Source organism: Pogona vitticeps, chromosome 6 (assembly GCF_051106095.1).
Source record: "Pogona vitticeps strain Pit_001003342236 chromosome 6, PviZW2.1, whole genome shotgun sequence".
In the NCBI taxonomy this organism is placed as follows: domain Eukaryota; kingdom Metazoa; phylum Chordata; class Lepidosauria; order Squamata; family Agamidae; genus Pogona; species Pogona vitticeps.
The window spans coordinates 94151880-94177658 of NC_135788.1; the positions used below are offsets into that span (position 1 = coordinate 94151880).

General features: G+C 41.4%; 2 protein-coding genes and 1 non-coding gene across 6 annotated transcripts in view; 1 reads left to right on the forward strand and 2 right to left on the reverse strand.

Moving 5' to 3' along the window:
- Positions 1–25779, reverse strand: part of ASIC2 (acid sensing ion channel subunit 2) — a 464091-nt gene that overhangs the window by 342848 nt on the left and 95464 nt on the right. The window lies entirely within an intron of this gene.
- Positions 762–19484, forward strand: LOC110074893 (uncharacterized). Of its 2 annotated transcripts, XM_073004298.2 has the most exons (7): positions 1292–1426; positions 2301–2439; positions 4298–4494; positions 7642–7909; positions 9521–9876; positions 11737–11789; positions 19275–19484. In XM_073004298.2, the coding sequence occupies exons 2-7, from the start codon at positions 2311–2313 to the stop codon at positions 19385–19387; spliced, it is 1116 nt and encodes a 371-aa protein (XP_072860399.2). In that variant the 5' UTR covers positions 1292–1426; positions 2301–2310; the 3' UTR covers positions 19388–19484. The 2 variants fall into 2 exon arrangements, with proteins under 2 accessions (XP_078234038.1, XP_072860399.2); XM_078377912.1 differs by having other exon boundaries at positions 762–2439.
- On the reverse strand, positions 5651–5814 carry LOC140701488 (U1 spliceosomal RNA). Its single transcript, XR_012080419.1, has one exon. It is a non-coding gene; the product is annotated as a U1 spliceosomal RNA (small nuclear RNA).

The window sequence follows — 25779 nt, forward strand, 5'->3', positions numbered from 1 at the left end:
CCGGACATTCACACTGCCATTTTTTCCTTGATTAATACTTCTCATGTTCCAAGTCTATGCCTGAGCATTAAAAATATGCAAAACCCTGATGAACTTTGGCTCAGACCTTAAAGGGCAGAGTAGCAGATATTAGAGATGCTCCATAATTAAAAGAACAAAATGCTTGAGGGGTGATTATAGTTCATTCATTTATTCATCTTGGGTATCCTGTCCCTGACGGAGAATACCAAGAACTGCTATACAATAATTAAAGAAAACATTAAAACATGACAACATAACAACCTAAAATAACAAATATATATAAGGTAGTGAAAACACAGATTAAAAACAATAAAAATAAAACATAATTAGCAACAGCCAAAAGCACACCAAAATAGTTTTGCAAGAGACTAACAATTTTAATAGCTGGCACCTTTAAAAGGGAAGTCCAAACAACCCCAATTGGTGCACAGAGTTATACAGATAGGGGCAGCCTAATAGGTATGTGGGCTCCAAGCCATTTAGTGTTTTAAAAGTAATAACCAATGCTTCAACTGAACCTGGAAAACCAGCATCAGCCAGTGTAATTACTACAGGATAGGTTTCATATAATCATAGTGGGAGTCAATAGCCTAGGCACTGCCTGCTGTAACAATTGAAGCTTCCAACCTGTCTTCAGGTTTGTATGTCTCACAGCTGGAGTTTCTGTCACCTCTTGGGGTATCCAAATTAGCCAGTTTGCTTTGTTCTGTAATTGATGTTTGGGACTTGAGCACTGGGATTCCTCTGAAGTCTGATATATAAAATAGGAAAGACTGCCTCTGCTACAGCAATGTGGTTTCAACATTTCCTATGGGCTACAACACCTGTGTCTCCCTTAATTTATTTTATTTATCTATTTAAAATCTTTTTACCCTGTCTTTCTCTTTGAAAAGGGTCCAACGCGGCTTATATTGTTAAAAGACAATATTTAAAGCTGAAAACAATGAGTATAAAACAGTGGTTTACAATCATAATTAAAAGACAATATTTAAAGCTAAGAACAAAGAGTATAAAGAGGCAGTTTACATTATTAAAACTAAAAACCATAGGTATACAAATACTAAAAAGGAACAAATACAACTCTAAGAAAAAGAAAATACAAGTACAGTAGTACTAAAAACCTAGTCAAAAGAGGAATACAGAACTATTCATCTAAAAATCACACTCAGGCAAGCCATTCAGTAAGGGACAGCTTGCCTGAAGAGAAAAGTCATTGCAAGGTGGAGCCGGTCTGGTCTCCTGTGGGGGAAGGTTCCAGAGTCTGGGAGCAGCAACAGAGAAGGCCCTCTCCTGTGTCCCCATCAGATGTGCATGGTAACTGTGAAAGTGGTGGGACGGAGAGAAAGGTCTTTCTTGATTATCTTATCACTCCGGCTGGCTCATAATAGGAGATACGGTCTTTGAGGTAGGTCGGGCCCAGGGCATTTAGGGCTTTATAGGTTTAAACCAGCACTTTGAATTGTGCTCAGAAATGGATCAGCAGCCTGTGCAGCTGCTGTTAACAGAGGAGTTGTGTGATCCCTTACAAATGTACAAACACTTTTTGATAGTGTGGGGAATGTGAGGGCTAAGGTATTGGGGATGCATGTGCAGCCCAAAGGCCACATATTTCCCCTCTGAGGTCTGTAAGGACCCTACATCCCTCCCAAGTACTATCAGTTTAATAGAGGTTTATAAAGTTATTTTGAATGGGCTGCACCTCCCAGAGCCTCCCATCCACCAAAAAAAAGCATTGCAAGCCCCATCGGAACGCATTGGGGTCGGGAAAAAACCCCCACAAAAAACAATGCAAGCCCCATCAGAATGTGTCAGGGCTGGGGAAAAAATCACCAAAAAACAAACAAACAGAGCAAGCCCCATCGGAACACGCTGGAGCTGAAAAAAACCACACGAAAACACACACAAAAATGACAGCACAGAAACATAATCCCCCCGCACTCAAACCCACCCTGTAAAACCCTGTATGTACTCACTCAGAAGCAGAAAGCAGCACCAGGGAGTCCAAAGCCTCCTCTGATGCATACTCTCTAACCATTGGGGCAAAGGAGCTACTCTTCGCTGACAAACGCTTAGTAATTTAAATTCCCAGCCTTTTCCCTCATCTTTTTTTCCGGTTGTTAACTCGGTCGCAAGTAGAAGCAAATTTTTGCATCCTGAGCTGATCATAACTCAAAATGGTAATAAGTTGGGACATTTGTAAGTTGAGGCACCACTGTATTGAGAAAACTTACCACATATCTCAGTTTATTTAAATTTGTGTCTCTTTGTATCTCTAACAGTCTCAATGCGATGATCAAAGCGATGGCCTGTGAAAAAGGCTATTTTGCCTGGAAAATGGGGCCACTCCAGGCACAGTTACGCCAAGGAGAATATGAATTGTTCAAGTTTTCCCCTATGTTTGAAAGTAACTTTGTCCAGGTAAGTCATTGAGACACTTAGCAGTAGGGACAGAAGACTAAAAAGGCATGTAAGAAAGATATAGGCAAATGTGGCCAGGGTGAAAGTTTAATTCAGATAGAGACAGCTTTGATAGGTCTGAAGGTCAACAGTCAGCCCCTTGTAAACCACTGTGTGCTGCTAAAATTCAGCAACAAAGGCAGCAACTGCCTGTGAAAAATCATATTTCTAGTTTCCTGGAAATCACAATTTTATCCTAAACCAAAGTGCAGGATGAAATTCCTGGAGTGCAGCTCTCTTCTAGAACAAGGCTTATGATTCAGATGTTTAAAAATATTTAGAGGCTGTGTGTGATTTTATAGTAAAAATGTAATTGTCAAATTGTTGTATTTGATGGCGTCTATATGTTGATTTTATTTTATATTTGTAGTGTTGATACTGTTTAATTTAGCTGTGAACTGTCCAGAATGGCCCTGGGCTAGATGGGCAGTATACAAATCAATCAATCAGTCAGTCAGTCAGTCAGTCAATCAGTCAGTCAGTCAGTCAATCAATCAATCAAGGATATTTTTTAAAACCACTGTACTGCCAAAATGCAGTGGCACAGTGCTGTATTCAGCAGTGCCAGCAGATGCTCAAAAGCCAACAAAACTGGCCAGGAAGATGATTATAGCTACTTGTTTCTCATCACCATGGGTTAAAATATGAGGTGTGTGTGGGGGGGGGGTCCAATTTGCTTGAAAGTTATGCTCTCTGACTTTTTTCCCCCTCATTTCCACATTCCTCCTAAATGACAAGAGATGGTTGTTTTGGTTTAGTATAAGGTTGCACAATATGTGGCCCATCAAATTAAACACAGCATATCAGCCATCTAGTACTTGATAACATAATCCCATTTTGCAGTTCTAGGAATATAAGCATTCATAATTCATAAAAGGTCATAAGCAAAGGGATGGATCTAGACTTAGCCAGGTTCAGAAAAAACCCATTAACATCAAGGGGACTTTGTTGTAATTTATTTATGCTATTCATTTTATTATTTTAAGCATAGTAAAATTTGGATCCAACTAATAGTCACAAGCAATGTGATTGTGGGATGAATTCAACCTATAGTTCTTAGCCTGGGACAAATTCATTCATTCAGAGGACTTTACAGTTAGGAATATTCCTAACCTCAGCTTGGGGCAATTTACAAATTATGAGAGAAAACTGTTATTGAAAGGATCTCAGCACTGAAGGGGGGACAGTCAAGATTTTAGTATATTAGGTCCTTTTTTCACCCTTGCATTAGCTTCTGACAGCCTGTGCAATGTTATTCTTATACATTACTCACTCTGTGTTGAGAATAAAATGTCAGATCCTAGATTTCTCCCTAGGCTCTTTTTTAAAAATGCCAGAAAGCAACGTGTAATCAGATAGGAATGGTTCTTCCCCCATATGTTGGAAAAAAAACAGACAAAAACTACTACTCCTTGGTCCATTTAAAATGAGCTGAGTTGTATGTGTAACAGGATTACAGAAAGAAAACAACCAAATGGATAAGCAACAAAGATGGGTGAAAAACATGTTTTTCAGGGAACTGCCAGATGGCTTTGTTGCTGTTGTTGAGAACCTGATTCTCTCTTCTTTTGATAAGATTCCATAACCCACATCTCCTATTTCTGCACCTTTGCCATTTCTTTCTCCCACCACAAGAGCACTTAAATGATTCCCACCCAACTCCAATCCCTCACTCTTCTCCATAGCTCTGCCTGTAGATCATAATAAAAATCGTCTTCCTACATATTTGATAGCCAGCAATGAAAGAAGTGTTAAAATATTAGATTAGGCATTCTACATTTTGAGAACGTGGCAAACTGTGCATTCATTTCTAACTCAGATCAGCAAGCAAGGGGGGCCAACCCAGATCCACAACCAGGAAGAAACTGTGACTGTTGCCATTACCGCTACAAGCCCTGTCCTACTGATCCCCGATGTGCTGCTCTTGGCTCGGCCCATTATCTCTCCTGAAGAGTATGCGCCAAAACTCAAAAACAAGTTCCATCCTCACCCTCCAGTGAGATATGAGCTAACAAGGTGAGTCTTCTGACAAGGGCATCGAGGGAAATACAGTGGTACTTCGACTTACGACCTTGATCTGTATTGGAACAGCGTTTGTACATCGAAAAGTTTGTAAGTCAAGGCAAACTTTTCCATAGGAATGCATTGAAAACCATTTAATCCATACCTGCTGTTTTTCATTCTTAAGTCGAGGCGCTGTTCTTAAGTTGAAGCATTAGTTCCCATAGGAACTAATGCAAAGCCGGTTAATCCGTATCTACCACTAAGAAGCAATTTTTCTAAAAAAAAGTCTTCTTTTGACCTAAGGTGAACTTAAGTTAAAAAAATTGGGCAGGAAAGGTTTTTTTTGGTTCATAAGTGGAGGCTCCGTTCACAGGTTGAAGCAACTTTTTGCGAACGGAGACGTTCGGAACTCGAATCATTTGTGACTAGGGACATTCGTAAGTCGAGGTACCGCTATTGCTGATTTATCACCATCTCAATCACTGGTTCTGATATGAGTCATGAGTCCCTTTGGCTCTATCCTGGAATCTATCATTACCAGTATTATGTATTTAGTCAAACCATTAGCTAATGTAGCCTGTTGTTATCAACTGAAAAACTGTGAAAGAAACTCAGGAGTAAGATTAAGAATCTTTCTTTCCGTGAAATGCTATAGGCGCTTTTCTAGTCCTACATAACTGAGGACAGTTGCTGGTGCCAAAGGTTGGCTCTTCTCTATGTAAAATAAACACACACAAGCTTAAATAAAATGGTCACCACAAGCTACTGACCATCCTTATACATGTCACCATCCAAAACCTATTTCTGTATACTCTTCAGATAAACACATTACTTGGAATGAGCAACAGAACATGATTACCCTGTATTTCCCCCCCAAAAAAGTGGGGGAGAAAGTATGTGTATCTTATGGAGTGAATACTATAAAAAAGGGCTCAGCCACCACCACCCAGAAGCCTCCCACCACAATGCTGGGAGCCCTGATGCCTGCCATGGCAGCCACATTGCACCTCACCACTCTGCCATCTGCACTGCTGGCTTTCCAGGATCTGCCTCCTAGAACCCACCTGGAAAACCAGCAGGGCCAACAGGCCTATGGCAGCAAATTTAAATGGCAGAGGGCAGTGAAAACAGCCAAGGACTGAAGGGGAAATAGTGATTCTAGAAAGACCAGGGGAAACCACAAGCACAGTCCCCCACTACCACTAATTAGGCAGTTGATCTTCCCACCTTTGGGGAAATCGTAGGGATCAGCACACCTAAAGTGCAATGGATGAGCCTTACCCTGGGAAAACCACTTTCATGATCATGGTATCTCCCCTGCCAGGTATGAGTTAGAGTGGTCTCTGCACATCCTGCCCCCTTCTGTGCCATCCCCCCCAAAGCGTGGTGACCCCCTGGCTGGACCTCCTGCTCAGAACAGGGCTGCACAGCCCCAGTCCCGCCAGAGGCCAAGATAGCTCCTCAGTGTTTTGGGGTGCCCCATGGGACCCCCATCAGGGGCTGGGTGTTCCTGCCACAATCCTGCAGTTTAGAATCGCTCCGTTTAGCGACAAAACTGCAAAGCGATGAACTTTTTGCGATCGCAAAAGCGATCGTTTTGCAATGTTCCCTATGGGGGAATTTTGCTTTGTGATGATCGGTTCCCTGTTTCGCTTACCGATCATCGCAAAGCGATGATTTTTTAACAGCTGATCGGTGGTTTCAAAATGGCCGCTGGGTAAACAAAATGGCCGCCCGCTGTTTTCTGGGACGGATTCCTCACTTTAGAGGCACTGAAAATGGCGGTGCTATGGAGGATCTTCGCTTAAAGGTTAGTTTTAAGCCCATAGGAACACATTAATCGTGTTTTAATGCATTTCTATGGGCTTTTTAATATCGCTTAGCGACGAAATCGCTTAGCAACGTTTTTTTCCGGAACTGTTTAACGTCGCTAAGCGAGGCACCACTGTATTTCCAAAGGGTGTTGCAGCAAGGAAACTAACTGTGCTTTATGATCCAGAACACAAACTTGGCTGCTGATCACAAATTAACCCTGCATATATGGGAAAGCAAAATTCAGTCTTACTTTTAGTTGTTTCCAAGTCCTTATGGTTGTGGTATCTCTTTGATGTATCTAAATCAGAACAGGGCCAGGAATTCTCAGAGACAGGGCATAGTTATTTAGTTAGTGTTTTTGGAAAAGAGTTCTTGCCTGTAGCACATACTACATTTGCTGAAACAGTAGTGTGAAAATTAAGAACGTCAAAATTCTTCGTGACTTCTAACTGGATTACAGTACCTGCTTCCTGATTTCAGCTACTATAGTTTGTATTCAATTTTTTTTTGGCTCGCCAAGAACATTCTTCCTGGCTTTGTGTTGCCTAACCTGTTGTGCCTTGCATGCTATAAACGTTCAATTATGTCGGAAAACCGAGATTTAGTCTTATGCTGAGCATGTGCTACTGCTGGTGAATGGGATCAGGTTAAGCTTTGTGTTGCTGTTCTTTTGTATAACCTAAAGTAAATAAGGAAAACCAGCTGTTAAATAGTTTAATTCCACTATTTATCCTCCACGCAACTAAAAGGGACCTCTCAATGCAGTGCCAAATCAGACAAACGATTTCTAACGTAATACAGGCTTGAGCTGTAGCTGGGCAGAGTTGCACAACAATCTCATCTGTCATTGAGCCATTTCTATAAGCATGGGGAGGAGGTGGATGAAAGGAAATGTAAAATATAGGTAGTGTGGTATAGGTCTTATCACTGGCTGATAATGGTCTATATGTACTTGACTTAAATTTATAGTACACAATTTTATGGTACATAAACTAGAGTACACAAACCTTTAAGTCTCTCCATTTGTTAATGACAGTGGTAATGGTTCTTAATGCCACTGTTGACTGCTGTTCACTTTACATGGTTCAAATGTTATTCTGTTATAGTTTATTAAATATTTATTACACTATTTGGTTCAGAATATTTTTTCCTGTTTTCCTCCTCTAAAAATTAGGTGTGTCTTAAGGTCAGGTGCATCTTATGGAGCAAAAAATACGGTATTTTGCAGATTATCATTTCATAAATTCTTACAGATTACCATTTCAGCTTCCATCCAGCAATAAGAAATAGTAAATTGTAGTTAAAAGCCTAAACGTTGCCAATCTCACTTCACTGTCAATACAGGTTGTTTCCTTTGTGCTTTGTCAAGATTACAATCCATAATGCAGAAAGACAACAGCTGCGGTTTAAGGTAGCAAATGGCCGCACTTTCTACCTCCAGCTGAGTCCTGATTCCAAAAGGCAAGAAGACCTTTTTGATGCCTGGATCAGGATTGTGCAATTGCTGCGGCCACCTTTAGAAGCTACTCTTAGTGAGAAGAAGGAACAACCAAGAAAAGCAAAGGGCCAAAGAAAGTTCCAAGGACTACGACGTGCTGCAAAGCAAAGCAAAGTGAGTCACCTATGAATTCATCTGTAATCTTGAGAGGAACTGGTGGGGAGCAGTGCAGAATTAGCAGCAATTTATGGGCATGTGAATCTTACATCTATACGAGCTTCTACCCTCCAACAGTGGCAATGATCCATTCACTGCCAAATAGGCACTAAGAATCCAGCAAAGACACTAGGGAGAACCAACTGTTTCATTTTTTAATAACTTTTGAACTTTATGATGCACAAATTCAGTCCACCCTACTTCTTCATCAGTTTACAATTAATTCATTTATTTTGATCAAACACAGCTACAGACCATAAAAGAGGTACCTTCAGTTATAATTTTAAAAGTAATTGCTTTGTCATTATTCAAAAGTCCCTAAAATAGTAAACATGCTTCAAATAGTTTTTTTTAAACAAATGCCTGCTGTAACTATAAAAAGAATTAAAATGGTTAAAGTAATAGTACAAAAGAAGTTATTCCTTTTCATGTTACATTCATAAAGTAACTCAGTTATTTTAAAAATAATTAGTTATGTAACCTAATTTCCAGGTTGTTACCTCTGCATATTTTGTGTATACTGTTTTAAATACACATTTTCATGCACATTTCTCCTAATCTATGCATTCTTGTATAATGTTTTCCTGATTTCTACTTTAGGAAAAATGCATTAAAAATACATATATTCTCAGAAATGTATCCAAATAATTTACATATAGATTATATATTGATAAACTATTACAAAATAAAATTCTGTAAAATACATATTTTATGTATTTCTTTTAGGAAATTTAATTCAGTAATAATTTATTTTTTTAAAATTAGAGAGATGGAGCACAAAATTGGAGGAAGTGTGGAAGATAAAGGATAATTGTGTTCCGGATTGATTATTGCTTTGGGACACATGGATTGGGTCAGTTCATCTCAATATGCAAAACAAATCAACTTCTCTCCAATCTTTATTGTTTTCAAATAGACTAGGACTCTGTGAGGCAATACATTTCTGAGAGGGGTGTTAAGAATTCGGAAAGGATTGAAGAGCCAGTAAATTATCTGCCTACTCATTCACAGAAACCATGGATGCTTCTCCCTTTTCCCTTTCCAGCGAAAATACTAAAAAGGATTTAGCACCCCCCTTTCCCTTAATATTCATTACAGCTGTTCATTCTGAGGCCCAGTTTATAAGCACAAAAGACGGCAGAACGGATTATACCATGGAAGGCAGGAAATAACATTTTTTTATGGAAGTAGAAAAGAAGTACAGCAAGGAGGACGCTAATTAGAACTTCTCCCTACTGTGACAGTTAAAGGAAACAATAATGAGAAGTGCTAGAATTCAACTTCTGGCTGTACATAGAGCATTTTGAATCGCTCCCTTCAGCTACAAGTGGGTGGGTGGGTGGGGAAACCCTAGCCTAGACCACCAGGATGAAAAGTTCTATTGCTGGTTGCTCCTTGCAAAGCTACCTTTCAACTTGCATGGATTTCCTTTAACACAGAGGAACTTTTAAACATGTAATTTCCCCACCACCATCTTCCAGAGCGATACAATATGCCCTACCATCTCATTCTGAAGCATACACTTCTAGATTGCTCTGGTGCTGATTGTCTCAATCTCCATCTTTCCAGGGTCCATCTTCTCAACACAAAACTGCACTCAAGAGCATTCATGATCACCCCAAAAAGGCCAGCACTCGTCAAAAGGAGGTCAAGAAGAGACACAAGCCACCCCCATCTTCAGAGAGCATAACCAGCCCTCAGGTCACTATCCCACCTTCCAATGTAAAGTCTGTGGAAGCACAAGACCCTCTTACATCCCCAGAAAGAGAGGAGACTGAAAAAAAACAAGAGGACAATAAAACTCCTTTTAGCAAATTGGAGGAGGAGGACGAGGAGGACATGACAAAAGCAATCCCTGGGCACAGGAGCCCAGCTAGTGAGAAGGCAGAGGCAGCTACCAAGCAGAGCGACTCTCAGCCTAAGAGGTATTCAAAAGATAAACTTGGCCAGAAAGGATGTATGCTTATGCTGTCTCCTGCTTTGGAGGTCTCTAGGGAGAGTCTAGCAAGAACTTTTGGAAAGCTGCAACAGTTGTGGGTGTGCAGCTGCCTCAGTGGTGCCCTCTTCTTCTACTAACATCACTGCAGGCATTCCTTTAAAGCAGGGCAGGGGGATCTCTAGTGCATGGGCCACCTATGGGTCTTGAAGCCTCTGAATCTTTCCTGTTTTGCTCTGTTCTCTCTCCTTAGGCCGCACAGCCACCTCCCAGGCCACAACCCTCACCAATCCCAATCTGGGTAGCAGCAGTATCTACTGAAGATCCTATCAATAAAAAGCTCAGGTTGCCTAGTGAGAACAGTTAGATAGAAATGTTTCCTTGTGTAATTCAACCGGCTTTGAAAGCTGGCCATGCCCACTGATAAACCCTGCTAAGTTGTAACCAAATGACTTCCTATCCATACCCCCAAAACTGATGGCATGTACAATGCTTAGCATAGTGGGTACAATGGTGCTCCTTGTTTGTTTGTTTGTTTGTTTGTTTGTTTGTTTGTTTGTTTGTTTTGACTTCTGTACCACCCATTTGGCTGCTAGGGCCACTCTGGGTCATTTACAACTAGAAAACAGATAAACAATAGTATGAAACAATAAACATAACAATCAGAATTAAACATCAATAAATATAGACTAGCAACATAAGTAAAAACTAAAAATAATTAGGATAATTTAAAGGCAAAATGGCAGAACGGGTAGCATAAAATGCTGAAATAACCACTATGTTAGGATGTTAAATACTCTGGGAAAGCCTGCCTGAAAAGCCATGTTTTCAGTGATAGTTTAAAGTTCTTCTCTTGATCAGAGGAACAGCTATACAGCTTCTCATCTGGGACATGGAGCTGGGAAGAGGGCAAGACTTTTTTTAGCCTACAGCACAGACTAGAACCACAGGGAGTCAGGATGTACCACCCCAGACAATATTCAACCCAAAGAGGAAGTGCTTTTGAACAACTCAAAGAGCCTGAGAGAACTAGACATAAAAATACACATACTTCTACCCCAGGATACAAGATCAGAAGAACAATAGGCCTGTACACCAATGCTCAGCATTGGATGAATATTGTGTGTTTGTCAGCAGGAACCCTCCCCTCCCTCAGCCTGTTTAGAGTGAAATGCCAACAATTAAGACTGTTGGATGGATCAGGGCAATGTTGAATCATGAAGAAGAAGCCTGGTAATAAAGCAAATGCGGGCATTTACAAATTCTATAATACTTCTAAAAGGACAGTTCCCTTCTAGTCCCATCAAAATCAGCTCATGCTGGAGAGCTTCCAAGCTAATCCAAGTCACTTCACTAATAATGTTAATAAACCTTTTGAATGCAAATTGCAGCCTGTCTCCTAAAACTAAACACTTGATTTACACCCCAAGAGTAGAAACAGGATTAAATCCCTCTAAATCCTCTGATGCCAGTGTCCTGATCAGGTCATCTGGCTGTTCTGAATTCAGATCTGTTTTAGTTTGAGTAAGACTATAATTGTAAATTGAAAACCAACAGGAAATTCTCTTAGTTTCTCTTTGTTCTGAGTCAGTCTAAGTCAGTATTCTGTTTCACATTCACAGAGGGCATCAGTAGCAGGAGAAACTCCACTGACCTTAAAAAATAATCTCATGTGAAAATAGTCTCATGGTAAACATTCATCATCCAGCACAAAAACAGGCTCAACCCCACCCCCCCATCCCCGGAATCAAATATGATAGTGTTCTCTTTAATGTACACTGATTACTTTGGCTGTACAGAACAGTTAAACAACAAAATAGGTTTCTGACTGGGTGCATTCTTGTTTCAGAAAATCTGATCCCAAGAGGAAGCATGACAATCAAAGCAGGTCGGGACAAAGAGGTAGGAGAAATCCAAAATGGTTTATTTTGTAACATCAGAATAAAATCTCAGTTTCCTGTGGTATCTCTAACTTCCCTTCTCTCAATATTTCTTGGCAATTACGACATCTGGTCAGAGCTGAAATTACCTTTAATCAATCATTTTTGAGACGTAGAATGCTCCATTTAAAAATGTTCATATTGACATATTTTAAAAGTGTATAATATGTATACTTTACAATTGTTGTTTCCCAGTGTGGTGTAGTGGATAGAGTAATGGACCAGGACTCTGGAGACCAAGGGTGGATTCCCACTTGGCTACGGAGTAGGGGAGTGCACCTGGTGAAAACCACCCTTTAAATATTTCATTTACCATGAAAGCTCTATTAGGGTCGCTATAAGTTGGTTCTGACTTTACGGCACAGAACACACACGCACGGTTATTGTTATTGTGTCTTGTCAAGTCACTGTCTAACAGAGGTTTTAAGGTATGTGAGATGTTCAAGGAGTGCCTTACTGTTGCCAGCAATACTATTGGTTCCACAGTCCATCAGGGATTTGAACCCAGGGCTCTTGAATGCTAGTTCAACATTCTATCCACTACACCACACTGACTTTTACCTTCTATAATAATTATTATAATAATAACTGTTTGCTCTTTCATATACTTCTTATAGCAGAGATGCCCCTTTGGCACTTTGGCATCTGAGGCAAAAAATCAAAATGGCACCTCTCACAATGGAAATAATTGATCATTTTCTTTCCTTAACAGTGCTCTGAAATCCGCTGCCTTGCTCTGTTTTTTTAGCAGAGCAGGTCTTGCTTTATATCGATCTTCATCTTTCAAAAGACAGACCTTCTCTCCACATATCTCCTTCTCTTGCTGGGCATCAATCATCTCCTCCTATTTCACACACTTATTTTCTTCAAAGCCCAGCTGGGGTGAGGAGGAGGTTCTACTCTGTCCTCTTCACCTTAAGGAAAGCCCTGCACCTCCACACCTCTTGGGACTGGGGGACAATATTTTCTCTATTTTCCCTTCTTTTTGTAAGAATGAAATATGCCTGTAGGCAAGGAAGGAGAACTAATGTTTGGAAAAGTTACTTTTGGATGTAACTCTCAGAATCCCCCAGCCAGCATGGCCAATGACCATGATAACAGGGAAATCCTGAGAGCTGAAGTCCAAAAAAGTAACTTCTTCAAGCTCTGAGTGGAATATATTTTTTGAACTCCCTGCCCTGAAAATCATGACTGTCATTATGTTGCTGACTTTTAGAATGGACATACAAACTTCTTTATCTTTTAAAAAAAGGATGATTATAGCAACTAATTTTTAAATATGATCATAGTGTCTTTTAACAGGATGGCTTAGCCTTCTGCAGTTTTAATATACAATCACACGTCAGATTGTATATTTCTGTTTCTTACTTTACTCTCTAAATATTTTCTTGATTTGACAGTGCATCTGTTTGAGTGTCTAGCAACAATGACTCAGAAATATTTAACACTAGAGATGGGGACAAATCAAAATAATGGTGATTTGTTTTGATCCGTTATTTGTCAAGATTAACGGATCAACGAATGCGAATATCCGAATATTCTTTGACAAATCGATTGATCTGCACTTTAAATGGCTACAACACTGAGAGACACCAGATTAGCAGGGAAACTTCCTCAGACACTTTCCTACAACGCCTGAAAGTTTGGTGAACATTGGATCATGGACCCCCAAGTTATATAGTCACAAAGGGGAAAGCTTTACTCAGGAAAGCTCCCCCCCCAGGTACTTAGAGATTCCAGAATCACAACAGAGCTTGCTTGCTTGCTTGCTTGCTTGCTTGCTTGCTTGCTTGCTTGCTTGCTTGCTTGCTTATTTATTTATTTATTTATTTATTTATTTATTTATTTATTTATTTATTATCTATCTATCTATCTATCTATCTATCTATCTATCTATCTATCTATATCTATATCTATATCTATATCTATATCCCGCCTATCTGGTCGTTATGACCACTCTAGGCAGCTTACAAAATCATGATACAATGATAAAAAATAATAATAACAAAAAGAAGAGATTTCATTAAAAATTCAAAGATGGGGAGGAAAATGAAAGATAAACCACAAAGAAAAAAAGAGAAAAGAAACAGATATTAACTGGAGGGGAAGGCCTGCCTGAACATCCAAGTTTTTAGTTGGGGGGAGATTGTTCCAGAGGCGAGGAGCCACCACCGAGAAGGCCCGGTTTCTTGTTTTTTTCCTTCCGGGCCTCCCTTGGCGTCAGGCTCCTCAGACTCATCTCCTGGCTTGCACGAGTGACATGGGTAGAGCTTGGTGGGAGTAGGCATTCCGCCAGATATCGAGGCCCTAAACCTTTTAGGGCATTATATGTAAGCATCAAGACTTTGAAGTCAATGCGGAACCGAACGGGCAGCCAATGCAGTGCGGCCAGAATAGGGGAGATATGCTGGTATTTTCTCGCTCTGCTCAGGAGTCTGGCTGCCACATTCTGCACCACCTGGAGTTTCCGCGTCAACTTCAAAGGTAGCCCCACGTAGAGCACATTGCAGTAGTCTAATCTTCAGATTACAAGCGCATGTACCAAGGTGTTGAGCGCCCCCACATTGAGATAGGGACGCAGCCGGGCTATCCGCCACAGATGACAAAAGGCAGTGCGGACTACAAATGGCACCTGTGTTTCCATGGTGAGCGCCGGGTCCAGATGGATCCCAAAGCTGGGGACCCCACTTTTTGCAGCAAGGATCACCCCCCCAAATGAGGGGGAGTCACCCAAGCCACCAACTCCGGGGGCACCCACCCTCAGCACCTCCGTCTTGTCCGGGTTCAGCCCCAGCCCATTTTCCTGCATCCATTGCAGTACGGCCCCCAGGCAGCGCTGGGGGGACAGGACGGCATCATATGCAGTTGGTGAAAAGGAGATGTAGAGCTGTGTGTCATCAGCATATTGATGACACGATGCCCCACACCCCCTGATGACCCCACCCAGCGGCCTCATATAGATATTAAACAGCATTGGAGAGATAATCGACCCAAGTGGAACCCCACAGTTGAGACTCCACGGGGCCGAAACATCTCCCCAAGCTGTACTCTCTGGGGATGGTCCTCCAAGAAAGAGCAGAGCCAGGCAAGTGCCAAGCCACCAATTCCCAACTCGGAGAGCCTCCCCAGGAGGATATCGTGGTCAACGGTATCAAAAGCTGCTGAGATGTTGAGGAGGACCAACAGAGATATTTTACCCCTGTCAGCCTCCCTCAATAGGTTATCATACAGGGCGACCAATGCTGTTTCTGTACCATGGCGCAGCCTGAAGTCCAACTGAAATGGATCCAGGGCATCTGTTTCATCCAAAAGAGCCTGAAGCTGGTCCGCCACCACCCTCTCCACCACTTTGCTAATGAAAGAAACATTGGTGACGGGCCTATAGTTGCCAATTTCGTCCACTGCCAAACTAGGTTTCTTTCTTATGGGCCTAATGAGTGTTTCCTTGAGGGCAGGGGGATGGCCTCCACTTTTGATTTTAAAAATGCTGCAATTTGGTCCGGTGAAATAGTAGGGGGAGGCCCATCACTCAGAACAATTCCGGATAGGTCACGCGCTATACGGAATAACTCCGCCTTCTGATTTGAAGCTTTGCTTATCCAGTTAGCAAAGTATGTACGACAAGCAGCCCTTACCTTAATCAGGTAAAGGTTAGTCGCGACCCTGACAGCTATCCAATTATAATCCGTCAGGTTCTTCCTTCATCTATGCTCTAGCCTTCTCCTATGCTGCTTCATCGCTTGAAAGTCCTGGTTAAACCGGGGCGCAGGCCGAGCTCTGCGCTGGAGAGAGCGTTTAGGCACGATCATGTCTATGGCAGTGGTAGACCAGCTGTCAACCAGAACCTCGACAGGACTGCCAGCCAGGTCAACCGTAACACTTCTCATGGCATCCTGGAATCCAACAGGATCCAGTAGCCTTCGAGGGCGGACCATAGAAACAGGCCGCTGCTCCCTGCGAGGGGGGAGAGCCACTACGAGGTTACATTTTATTAGGTGGTGATCTGACCATGACAAGGGGACCAACACAAGGTCAGTCACCATCAGACCACACTTACTCCAGTTGGTGGGAAAAAACAGGTCTAGCATGTGACCTCCCACGTGGGTAGGGCTGTTGATATGTTGGGACATGTTCAAGGAAGCCATGGTTTCCAAGAACTCAAGAGCTGGTCCGGAAATCTCTGCCCCCGCGTGCACGTTGAAATCACCCAAAACCAGCAGCTTCGGGGATCTCAACAGTGCCGCGGAGACAAAGTCCACCAGCTCCGGTAGGGAAATGGCTGGATCGTGGGGAGCACGGTAACCCAGCACAATCCCAATATCATCCCTGGCCCAAATCGGCACGTGGAGGACCTCCAGACCTGGCTTTACCACCACGGAGCGCCTAGTAACCTCCAAGGTGTTTTATATATATAATGGCTACTCCCCCCGGTACCTCCAGTCTACTCTGATGTTGGACAGCATAACCGGGTGGACAGGCGAGTGCTAAGGGAGGACCCCCCTCTCTGCCAATCCACGTTTCGGTTATGCATGCCAGGTCTGCATCCTCTTCCAGGATAAGATCGTAGATTACCTGGAGCTTATTGGACACAGACCTGGCGTTCAACAGCATCAGTTTTAGAGTGGAAGGCTGGCTGGTCTGACTACCTTGATACTGACGGTTGATTACAGTCTCAAAACAATGAACAGCCTTCAAATGTTGAACATTCTAACACGAGTAGGGACTGTGTCAATGCCATAGCTCCCTCTACCCGTGATCACAGATGTTCAAAGGCTCCTCGCTGGGAGGGCAGGCCTTCCACTCCATATCAAAGAGAGGAAAAAGAGAGAGAGAAAGGAGGGGGGAAAGAAGAGAAAAAGAAGAGGGGGAAAGAGGAAATTAGATCAGTAACTAAATTAATATAAATAAATTAAATAACAAAGTTAGAATACATAAACCAACAACAATGTAAAAATACATAAAATAAATTACATAGAGTAAGAGTACATAAACCAAATACAGTATAGTAACTAAAATCCCAAATTACAGAACAAATTATAAATATACTAAACAAAAAAGAGGAAAAACTTATTAGAAAAACCTCACAGTGTTTATACCCCACATATAGTCCTGGGTTGTCTTCCTCTGCCACGTGACCTTGTCCTTTTTGATGTTATTAAGCTTGCAGCATTTAATAGAGCTTGAGTATGGATCTTATTAGTGGGGCAGATCACACAGTTCTCAATGGTGGGCATAAAGTTCTCAATAATATGCATAAAAGGCATCAAAAACACCGAAGTCAGAAATGGGGAAGGCGCTTTCGTTACCATTTTCCATCCCTGAAAGCTGGGTAAGAAGGCATTAACCCAGAGTGAGCAGACGGAGAGAGAGGAACTTAAAAAGAATACTGCCCTCCGGTCACCCAATATGGCACCAGTGTCCCAACGCTCCTGGACCTCACAGGCGCCTTCCGATAGCCTTCAGACAGTCGCAAAAACCATGCACTCTCCTGGTGATCATAACTCCAGGCAGTCTTTCTCCAGGCACTCCGTCGGGACTCATTCCATCAGGAGGATCTTACCTGTCTCTAGTCCCTGGATCCTCTCCTGACAATGCCCTCCAGATCAGACAAGGAACCTCCGAGCTCCACCAAGCAGCCACCAGCCAACCCCCGCATTTATTTATTTATTTATTTATTTATTGGACTTATATACCGCCCCATAGCGCTACAAGCACTCTCCGGGCGGTTTACAATTTTTAATTATACAGGCTACACATTGCCCCCCCAGCAAGCTGGGTACTCATTTTACCGACCTCGGAAGGATGGAAGGCTGAGTCAACCTTGAGCCGGCTACCTGGGATTTGAACCCCAGGTCGTGAGCACAGTTTTAGCTGCAGTACAGCTTTTTAACCACTGCGCCACGCCAGCTCCACCCACACTCCTTCCAACTTGCAGTAGCCACCCAGGACTCAAAGCTCTTCCTGTGCACACACCCCAGCTCTTAGAACAGGTAGGAGAGAGAGGCAACTCAGGGAAAAAAAGAAATAAATATAAAAGAACGAAAAAAGAATATAAAAACAAACCGAGGCGGTGGCGGTGAAATCGCTACCCGCCCGCCACCGGCGCCAACTTTTAAAAAAGCTTCCTTTAAAAATTGCTTCCTATGTCTTTCCTCAACATGCCTGCCAACTTTGGTGTAGATTGGATATCGGACATCCAAGTTATTCACCCACAAATTGGGTCCCACAGGAGAGTTTACCACCCTGCACAGAAGCCCATTCTGCCTACCGGCTGCCAATCAAGTGATCAGAAGCAGATAGACAGCCACCCCATACACAGCCAGACACCCCAACAGCCTACCCCCACACCCCCTTCCTTTCCCTACCTTAGCCCCCACACCACTCCCACCAACATCCCCTTATCTTAATAGCTGCTGCTGAAGTCTCCAACAGACCTTCGCAGCCACGGCCTGTAAAAAGGGAGATTGGCTGCCCTTTGCAAAGATGGTGGCTGCGGTTTCATTTAGGGTAGGGAAGCTGCAGCTGCCATTTTTGCAAAGGGCATCCTGGATTCCCTTAAGGCAGGCTAAGGGAATCCAGTTTCCATTTTTACATGTGTGGCTGCGAGGCCTGAAGACCTCAGCAGCAGCAATTGCGGAAAGAGGTGGGGGCGGGGGTGGGGGTGGGGTGGGGCCTAAGGTAGGGAAAGGAAGGGGGTGGTGGGGTAGGCTGTGGTTTTGGATGGTTGTTTGGGGTGGTGGCTGCCTTACTGCCGCCAATCAGCTGATCGGCAGCTGATAGGCAGAATGGTGGTTTTTTGTGTGTTTTTTTAATACGAAGGATGAATAAAACGGGTAAATATTCATCCCTTCGTATTCATGGGAGGGGGGTCTCTTGAACCAAAAATACAGATTGACGAATATTTAACAAATCGGCTATATTCGTCAGAAAAAGCAATCAGTTTTTATATTCTTTATTTAACATCCATTTTTCCTTGTCTCCAGTTACTCTTTATCTTAATGTGTTGAAACAATAGCAAAGTGGCAGAGATCAATGCCTACATAAAGCTAGGTCCAGTTTCCCTACCCCTGGTCTAAAATTCTGGGGGAAGAGCACTGTGAGCAGGGTGGTTGCTTGCAACTTGAGAGGTCCACTACCATTTGAAGTTGATAGTATACAGTTGGACATAGTAATGGCCTCATCTACACCATATTCTTCTCTTCCTCACCCAATTTCCTCACCTTCCACATATTCCCATCTCTCCTTCAAGGTAGTGATCTGTCTTTTCCACTCCTCTAGCTTTGAATTTCTTGCACCAGACAAGGGGTTTGGAATAGATATCACCCCTTAAGTCTGATTCTAAAATATTTTGCCTTATCTGACCTCCTCTCTCTCCATCAGTCTCCTCGGCCTCCTTCAGTTCAGTCATGAATGTCTGGATCTAACCTTGTTCTCTTATTTTCTTTAGGTACTACCCGGAAGCCAAGGAAAATGTGTGCCCTTCTCAGAGCCTGCGTCTGGGGCTACCCAAAAAAGGACGAGCGGGGCACCAAAGCTCAGGGGAAAGGGAAGAAAAGTTAAGCAGAGAGAAGCAAAACAGCTGGAAACATGAGGTGTAGAAGAATCTACCTCATTCCCCCATGAATTCTAAATGTAATAAAGATGTTGGTAAATTATATTTGTCATCTTCTGAGTATCTGAATAAGGAATACAAATAAGGTGATGATGCTGCACACATTCTAGCTGGGCCTGGTATCCAACTATGCCTTCTAGTAACCTTCCAAAAGGCTTAGTGTGACAGACAGCTCTCAGATCACTCCTGTCAGTCAGGTCAGAGCTCAGGTGAGGGAGCCTATAAGGGCTTCCAGCCCTGGATGTTAGCTGGCCCAAGAGTTGACAGATGGAGATCAATGTGACAAAATAGTGACATCAAGTACTACTAATTTTAACAGGTCTTTCATAGAGTAGACCCACTGAAATCCATGGAATTTCAGTTTGTCATAACAACTTAAAGCCTACTGATTTAAATGAGTCTACTTTAGCCTGACTGTAAGCCTGGATCTCCACTAAAAATAAGCTAGGAGATGATATGCAGAAATGGAGGATGAACTGTCTTTCAATAACACTATGTATTCACATTACACACATCTCCATGAGTCTAGCATCAAAATTCCTTTTACAAATCACTCTGGCTTTCCCATGGTCCCTTTCTACCATCTAGTGGAGAAATGGAGTAAGGCTGCTCTATTCCCACCAAACAGGGCATGTTGAACTATTAGCTTCCTGCTTATAAGGCCTTGGGGTAATAACCGTTCTGTTCTGTCTGCACAGAACTGGGAAGCTATGGGAAGTCTGATCTGACAGCTATTGACCAATGCTCAAAGTAGATCTGAACAGAAACAGCTGGAAATGTCCAAATAAACATTTGTTGGGCAAGAAGGACTGGGGCAAGAAGTACCAATTGTTATGAAGAGTACATCTGTCATTCAATCCTGCTGCAGAGTCTGATTTGTATAAAATAAATCCGGAACCTCAGGAAGTAGAAGATTAGCCCTCTGGATTGAAAAATCATTACATTTAATTTTGCTTTTGAATGTCAAATATTGGCACTAGAATTTGAATTTTGGTTACAGTTTGGAGCTCCCAGATTTTGCAGGCATTGAGTAGCAGCAACATTCTAATTTCGGCTTCCAAAATCAAGTTCAATCCTTTTTATTTAATGTTATATTTTGCTTTTTCTTCACTAACTGGGTATTAACATCTCCTTCGTTAGATCTTCATTTAATATAGGTTTTGGATAATCAAAAGGCTGGTCAAATACCTTTTTTAAAAAATTAAAGGGTTGCTTGTTCTTCTACATTATTACTCCATCAACTTCTCCAACAATATATATCAAAATGTCATTTCCTGAAAGAGTCATTATTCTTCAAGGTGGTTTTCCTTCCATGAATACTTGAGGTCCAGGTGCTTTGGATAAAACCCAATGGAAAGTGGTAAGAGTTCTTGATATTTTGGGGATTAACTTTTGCTTTGTTGCAGAAAATTAACCATGATAGAAATAATATCAGTTCTCAGTTAAAATTAGTTATTCCCCTCTGGGGAATCAGAGTTGAGAGATTTCAGTTCATTATTGTGAGTATGAACCATGGAAGAAGGTTTAATAAAAGCACTCCAGGATTCTTGGTTCACATAAAGCTTTTTAGATGACAGTCTTGAATCAACAACCCTGATTTTGCAAAGAAGTCTGCATATGCAGATCATGTTAGGATCAAGCTCTTCCTACATTTGCTTGCTGTATTTCCTGTTGAGTGGAATGGAGTGGGGAAGGGGCATGCCAAGTCTGCAAAAGGAGCTGGGCTGTCGCATCTCCTCAGTATGGCTCAGTGATTACGCTATAGGCAAACAAGCAAAGGCTGTCACAGTGTATCATCATCAGCCTCTCTCCACAGATGTATGAGATAATCACAGCTGCTTTCCCTGAAAAATGCCCTGTGTACAGGACTATCTTCTCTTCAGTTCTGCAAGGCACAGTTTCCTTGGTCTCCATCACTGCTGCTATTGGTTGCCTGACTCAGTGCACACATCTCTCCATGCCTTCTTCCGCAAGACCATGGTTTTTCTGATATTGTGGCTAAGGCTGCCTATATATGGCAGTTCTCACTCAAACCTTTTCAGGCCAGACTTTTCTTATCCTTTCTTCTCCTTCCCATCCTTCACAGTGTTCCATCCTAGAAGTCAGGGCCAGTTGTAGGGCAGAGAGAAGGAAATATTAGCCCTCCTGATGTTTTTGCCTATATTCCCACAATCTCTAACCTTTGGCTATGCTAAGTAGGTCTGATGGGGGTGATTGGCCAAAACAGCTGGTGGATCAAGAGTTTCCTATTGCGCACTATGCAATGCCCCAAGTGCGATCCAGTTCATTGGTGATCCAGCTGTCATTTAACACAGCTGTGAGGAAAAGGTCTCCGCTATCTGCCTTATGAGTCATCATACCATTCAAGCTATAGCTAGCCACACACCCACACCCAGACCGCCTACAGCTGTTCTGGAGCAAAAGCAAATCTCTTGAAAAAACAACACTCCTCCTAGGATATGAACTACCACATTTCAGGAAAAGGCTTTGCTATTCCAAGCTAGGAAAGTGACCAAAGTCACAAAGAACTGGGTTTCACACTGATGTTATCCACAGCCAGCCCCAACCATACAATATTCCCCTTATATTGATTCATTCACTACTTTTCCACCCTGACTTTCTTCTCTTTTTTAAACACTCTTAAAAGGAAGCCTTTTTTTCTAGTACTGTATCACTTTGAACCAAGAAGAGAGTTTAGGAAGCAAGTTTCCCACTCAAACACTTTCACCAAATCTAAGCCACCATTCAATGCCAAACAAAAATCCAGGAGAAAATATTTCTTCTAGAAGTTTGAATGATTTCTTAAAGAGTTGCTGAGCAGTGTTTTTAAATATATATTTGGAAATGAATACCAATAAACCCCACAAAGGGGTTTATTGTGCCAAAGTTTATTAGGCAGAAAGTGGCAGAACTTGAAATATATTGTATTCCATATGGAAAAACCCTAGAGATGGTTATTTATTTATTCGATATATTTCCAACCTTTCTTCCAGATTCTGGACTCAGAGCATCTGTGTGAAAACCTAAGAGTTTAGAAACAAAGCATTAAAATGCTATATGTGGATGAGCTATTAAGAACATGTGTATAAGCACAATACTTAGAGAATCAGAATGGACTGCCATACTCAGTGTACACATAATTACAATTCCAGTTTGTACAGCTTTGTAATGAGTGGATAGCCCCTTATTGGTACTAATATCTATGTTGAGTTGTGACCTCTGGAAGTGCTTTTATTGCTAAAGGGTAGGGGCTGCAGCTTCATGATCCATGTCTAGAATGTGGCAGAACCACACACATTCTAGGCTTAGTAGAGGCCTAGGTAATCCAGTTTTTCAATCAAAATCTGTTGTTAACCTGCTCTGATTCTATGTGCAGCCTGGTCAGCATCCCCAATCCATCACCATGGAAACCAAACCTGCCTGTATTCCAGTAACACTTGCTCCATGCTTAGACTTAAAAGTAGAATGGTGGTGGTGGTTGGGAATTTTAAACGCACTCACTTTCCCTTCCATTTAACACACAACTAAAACATTTTCCCAAGATATTGCAACCTTTAGCCACTTCAGCTGCTTTGAGACTAACCTTGGAATTAAAACTCACCACCTTTCTAAGCCCAACAGAATGAGCATAAATCAAGGCTCTGGATTTGCAGGTTAATATAGCAAGCTCTAACACCTACTTGAGAATGACGAATGTTTCGGAAAATGTCCTTTGTCAGCGGTGTAAATGTTTCTAGTCACTCTGCAAGAAGCCCATTATAAACTGTACTAACATTTCCAGCTTTGTAACTATCACATTATCATCAGGGAAAATGTTCTTCTCCATTATAACACAGCTTGCTAGCAGGATCCTGGAGAATTGCAGTCTTTCTACCATCAGAAAGAACCTTGTAACTCCACAGCCAGAGTTCCAGGAGGGAGCTGGTCTAAAAGAAATCAGATAGTCTTTCAGGATTGATATTCTTTGCAGTAACATATTTCTGAAAATGTTCACATAATTTTATTTAACCCCAAATAGAACTATCTGAATGTTCTTATTTTTGGTTTTGGAAAATCATGAATGATACTGGGATTCTGTAAGGCTGGTAGACACAACTCCCAGAATAAATATTGCACAGATAAATCAAATAGTGTAAATTATGCAAAACTATGATAGCTCCTGTTGTCAAGATGTGAAATTTTGAATGTACAGAGTGCTAAAATAATTAAGAGGGGTATAGAAAAAGCATTCCTGAAAATGTATATTATGCTTTAAAAATAAAGTCTGAACAGCCAGATGCTAAAAGTTACTGCAAAACAATCTGGAAGGAAGATCACTGTACAATAAGTTTATCTTGCAAAAGAGTCTTCTTCATAGCTGACAGTCCAGCATGCAAGCAAACAAAGGAGCGAAGAAAAAAACACTAGCCTCCTAGAGCCTCCTGATGTTCTTGGACTAAAACTCCTGGAAGCTTTCACCACTAGGCGTGCTGGCCAGGATTTCTGAGAGAACATCTGGCAACCACTGTTCTAGACTCCTAAATTCCAGATAGAGTAAAATGGTTTATATTGTATAAAACATTGCAATATATTAACATGGTCAGCAGGTGGCATTTATCCATCCAGTGACTTGCACTGTCTCTATTTTACTCCTCAGTGATTTAGTCCCAGTGCAAGCTAGTGGCATAGCAGATGTCAACCTGTTAGTCAAAATAATGATGCTTATCATCATGGTGGCAGTTTGCCAGATTCTAATTTACAGGAGTTGTGCTTTGCCATCCCAGTAAAAGCAATAGTAATTTCCATTTTACATATTTGATTATGTATCAAGTCCTTGTAACTTACTACATCAGCAAAAGTCAGTCGTTTACTGTTGAAGGGAAATGTAAACATCTCAGAAAAACATAAATACAGGAAGGCAAAGAGACTCAGAAGAACACAACATGCTACACATACTAGATGCCAACAATACTGGCACTGGTACCAGACATCAAAAAACAGCAATATTTAGTCGCAACAGCTTAGCAACAGCACTTCAGAACAGATGAAGACAACATTAATTTTCCTTTGAAGATTTAAAGTGGCTTGACTGCGTGAACACTTAAAATATTTCTTTTTTCATGTGTGTCCAGTAATATGTATAAAGGCTAAAAATTACTTAAAGATAGTGCTTTTTACTTTTTAATAATGTGTGTTAGAGATGTATTCTCTGTTGTTTTTTTATTGTGCTCTCTCTTTTTTGCATTTTATTGTACCTTTTATGCTCCTGCATTTTAGACTGAAATCTGACCTAAGTATTTGCCTGCAACTAAAATTTAGTTTTCATATATTTTCAACTGTGCCTACAGTTTTCCATAGCTTTAAGACTTTTAGATGTTTTCAACAACTCTGAAGTAATTTTATTTATATGGAAAATTTAAAACAATGTAGATACATAAAGCTTGATGTCTGGAATCATTGCAACAATGAAAAGATGTATACCTACCTTGATTCTCAGATGAATTTTGATATGATTGGAAATGGTTCTCTGATTTCATTCCAGAATTAACCATAAATCAAATAAATACCAGCTGTGATTAACATAAGCTTTATGTTGCCGCTTGCTAGCTTAAAAGGGTGTTACACACAAATCCCATACTAGGAGAGAGTTTGTTCTTGCAACCAAAAATCAGTTGAGGTCTTAGTACATGCTGTGTTTTACTGTCCCCTATTCGTGACCCGCCATGAAAGGCTGCTGAAGCCTATTTTGGAAAAATATCCTGGAAGACATGTCCAGGAAAGCTCAGGATCCTACTCTCAGAAAGAGATAAATTTATTACACTATGAATGGCAAGGTTTATATCTATACTTATGAAAATGAAACTTGTAGCCCCCACTACTACTAATCAAGCGGTTATTTAGGTTCATGTACCCTTCCGCGATAGATGCTTGTTATTGGCATCAGATACTGTCTATCAACTGTCTTCACTTAGTTTTCCTTAGGGTTTTGTGTGTTGTTTTTCAGATGTTAGAGGTTTTTTAGCTGTGATAGAAATCTAACTTGATTTGGGTTTCCCCCCTCATACTATAATGTATTGAATTTTACTGTATTGTATTGCTTTTATTTGATGTACTTTGCAACGGCCTATGTGCCACGCAATAAACTTATATGATGATGCACGTAAGCTTCTGATTTTTTTTCCTAGAGGTCTATAAAATTTTATAGGGCTCTTGGGAAAATGTTCAATCAGATTCTCTGATCTTACACTACTTTATTGCATGGAATCTTGGGGGATTAGAAGCATTGCAGGGGTTGTCTGCCTCTTTTTTAATAATCACCGGGTAATTCTGTGCTTGCTTGGCATATGTGCTTCATTTTTTT

Coding starts and splice junctions, on each gene's coding strand:
- LOC110074893 (XM_078377912.1), top strand. CDS start 2,311: ATGATCAAAGCGATGGCCTGTGAAAAAGGCTATTTTGCCTGGAAAATG. Junction 4,495..7,641: donor GTGAGATATGAGCTAACAAG/GTGAGTCTTCTG, acceptor CTGTCAATACAG/GTTGTTTCCTTTGTGCTTTG. Junction 9,877..11,736: donor AGCGACTCTCAGCCTAAGAG/GTATTCAAAAGA, acceptor TTCTTGTTTCAG/AAAATCTGATCCCAAGAGGA.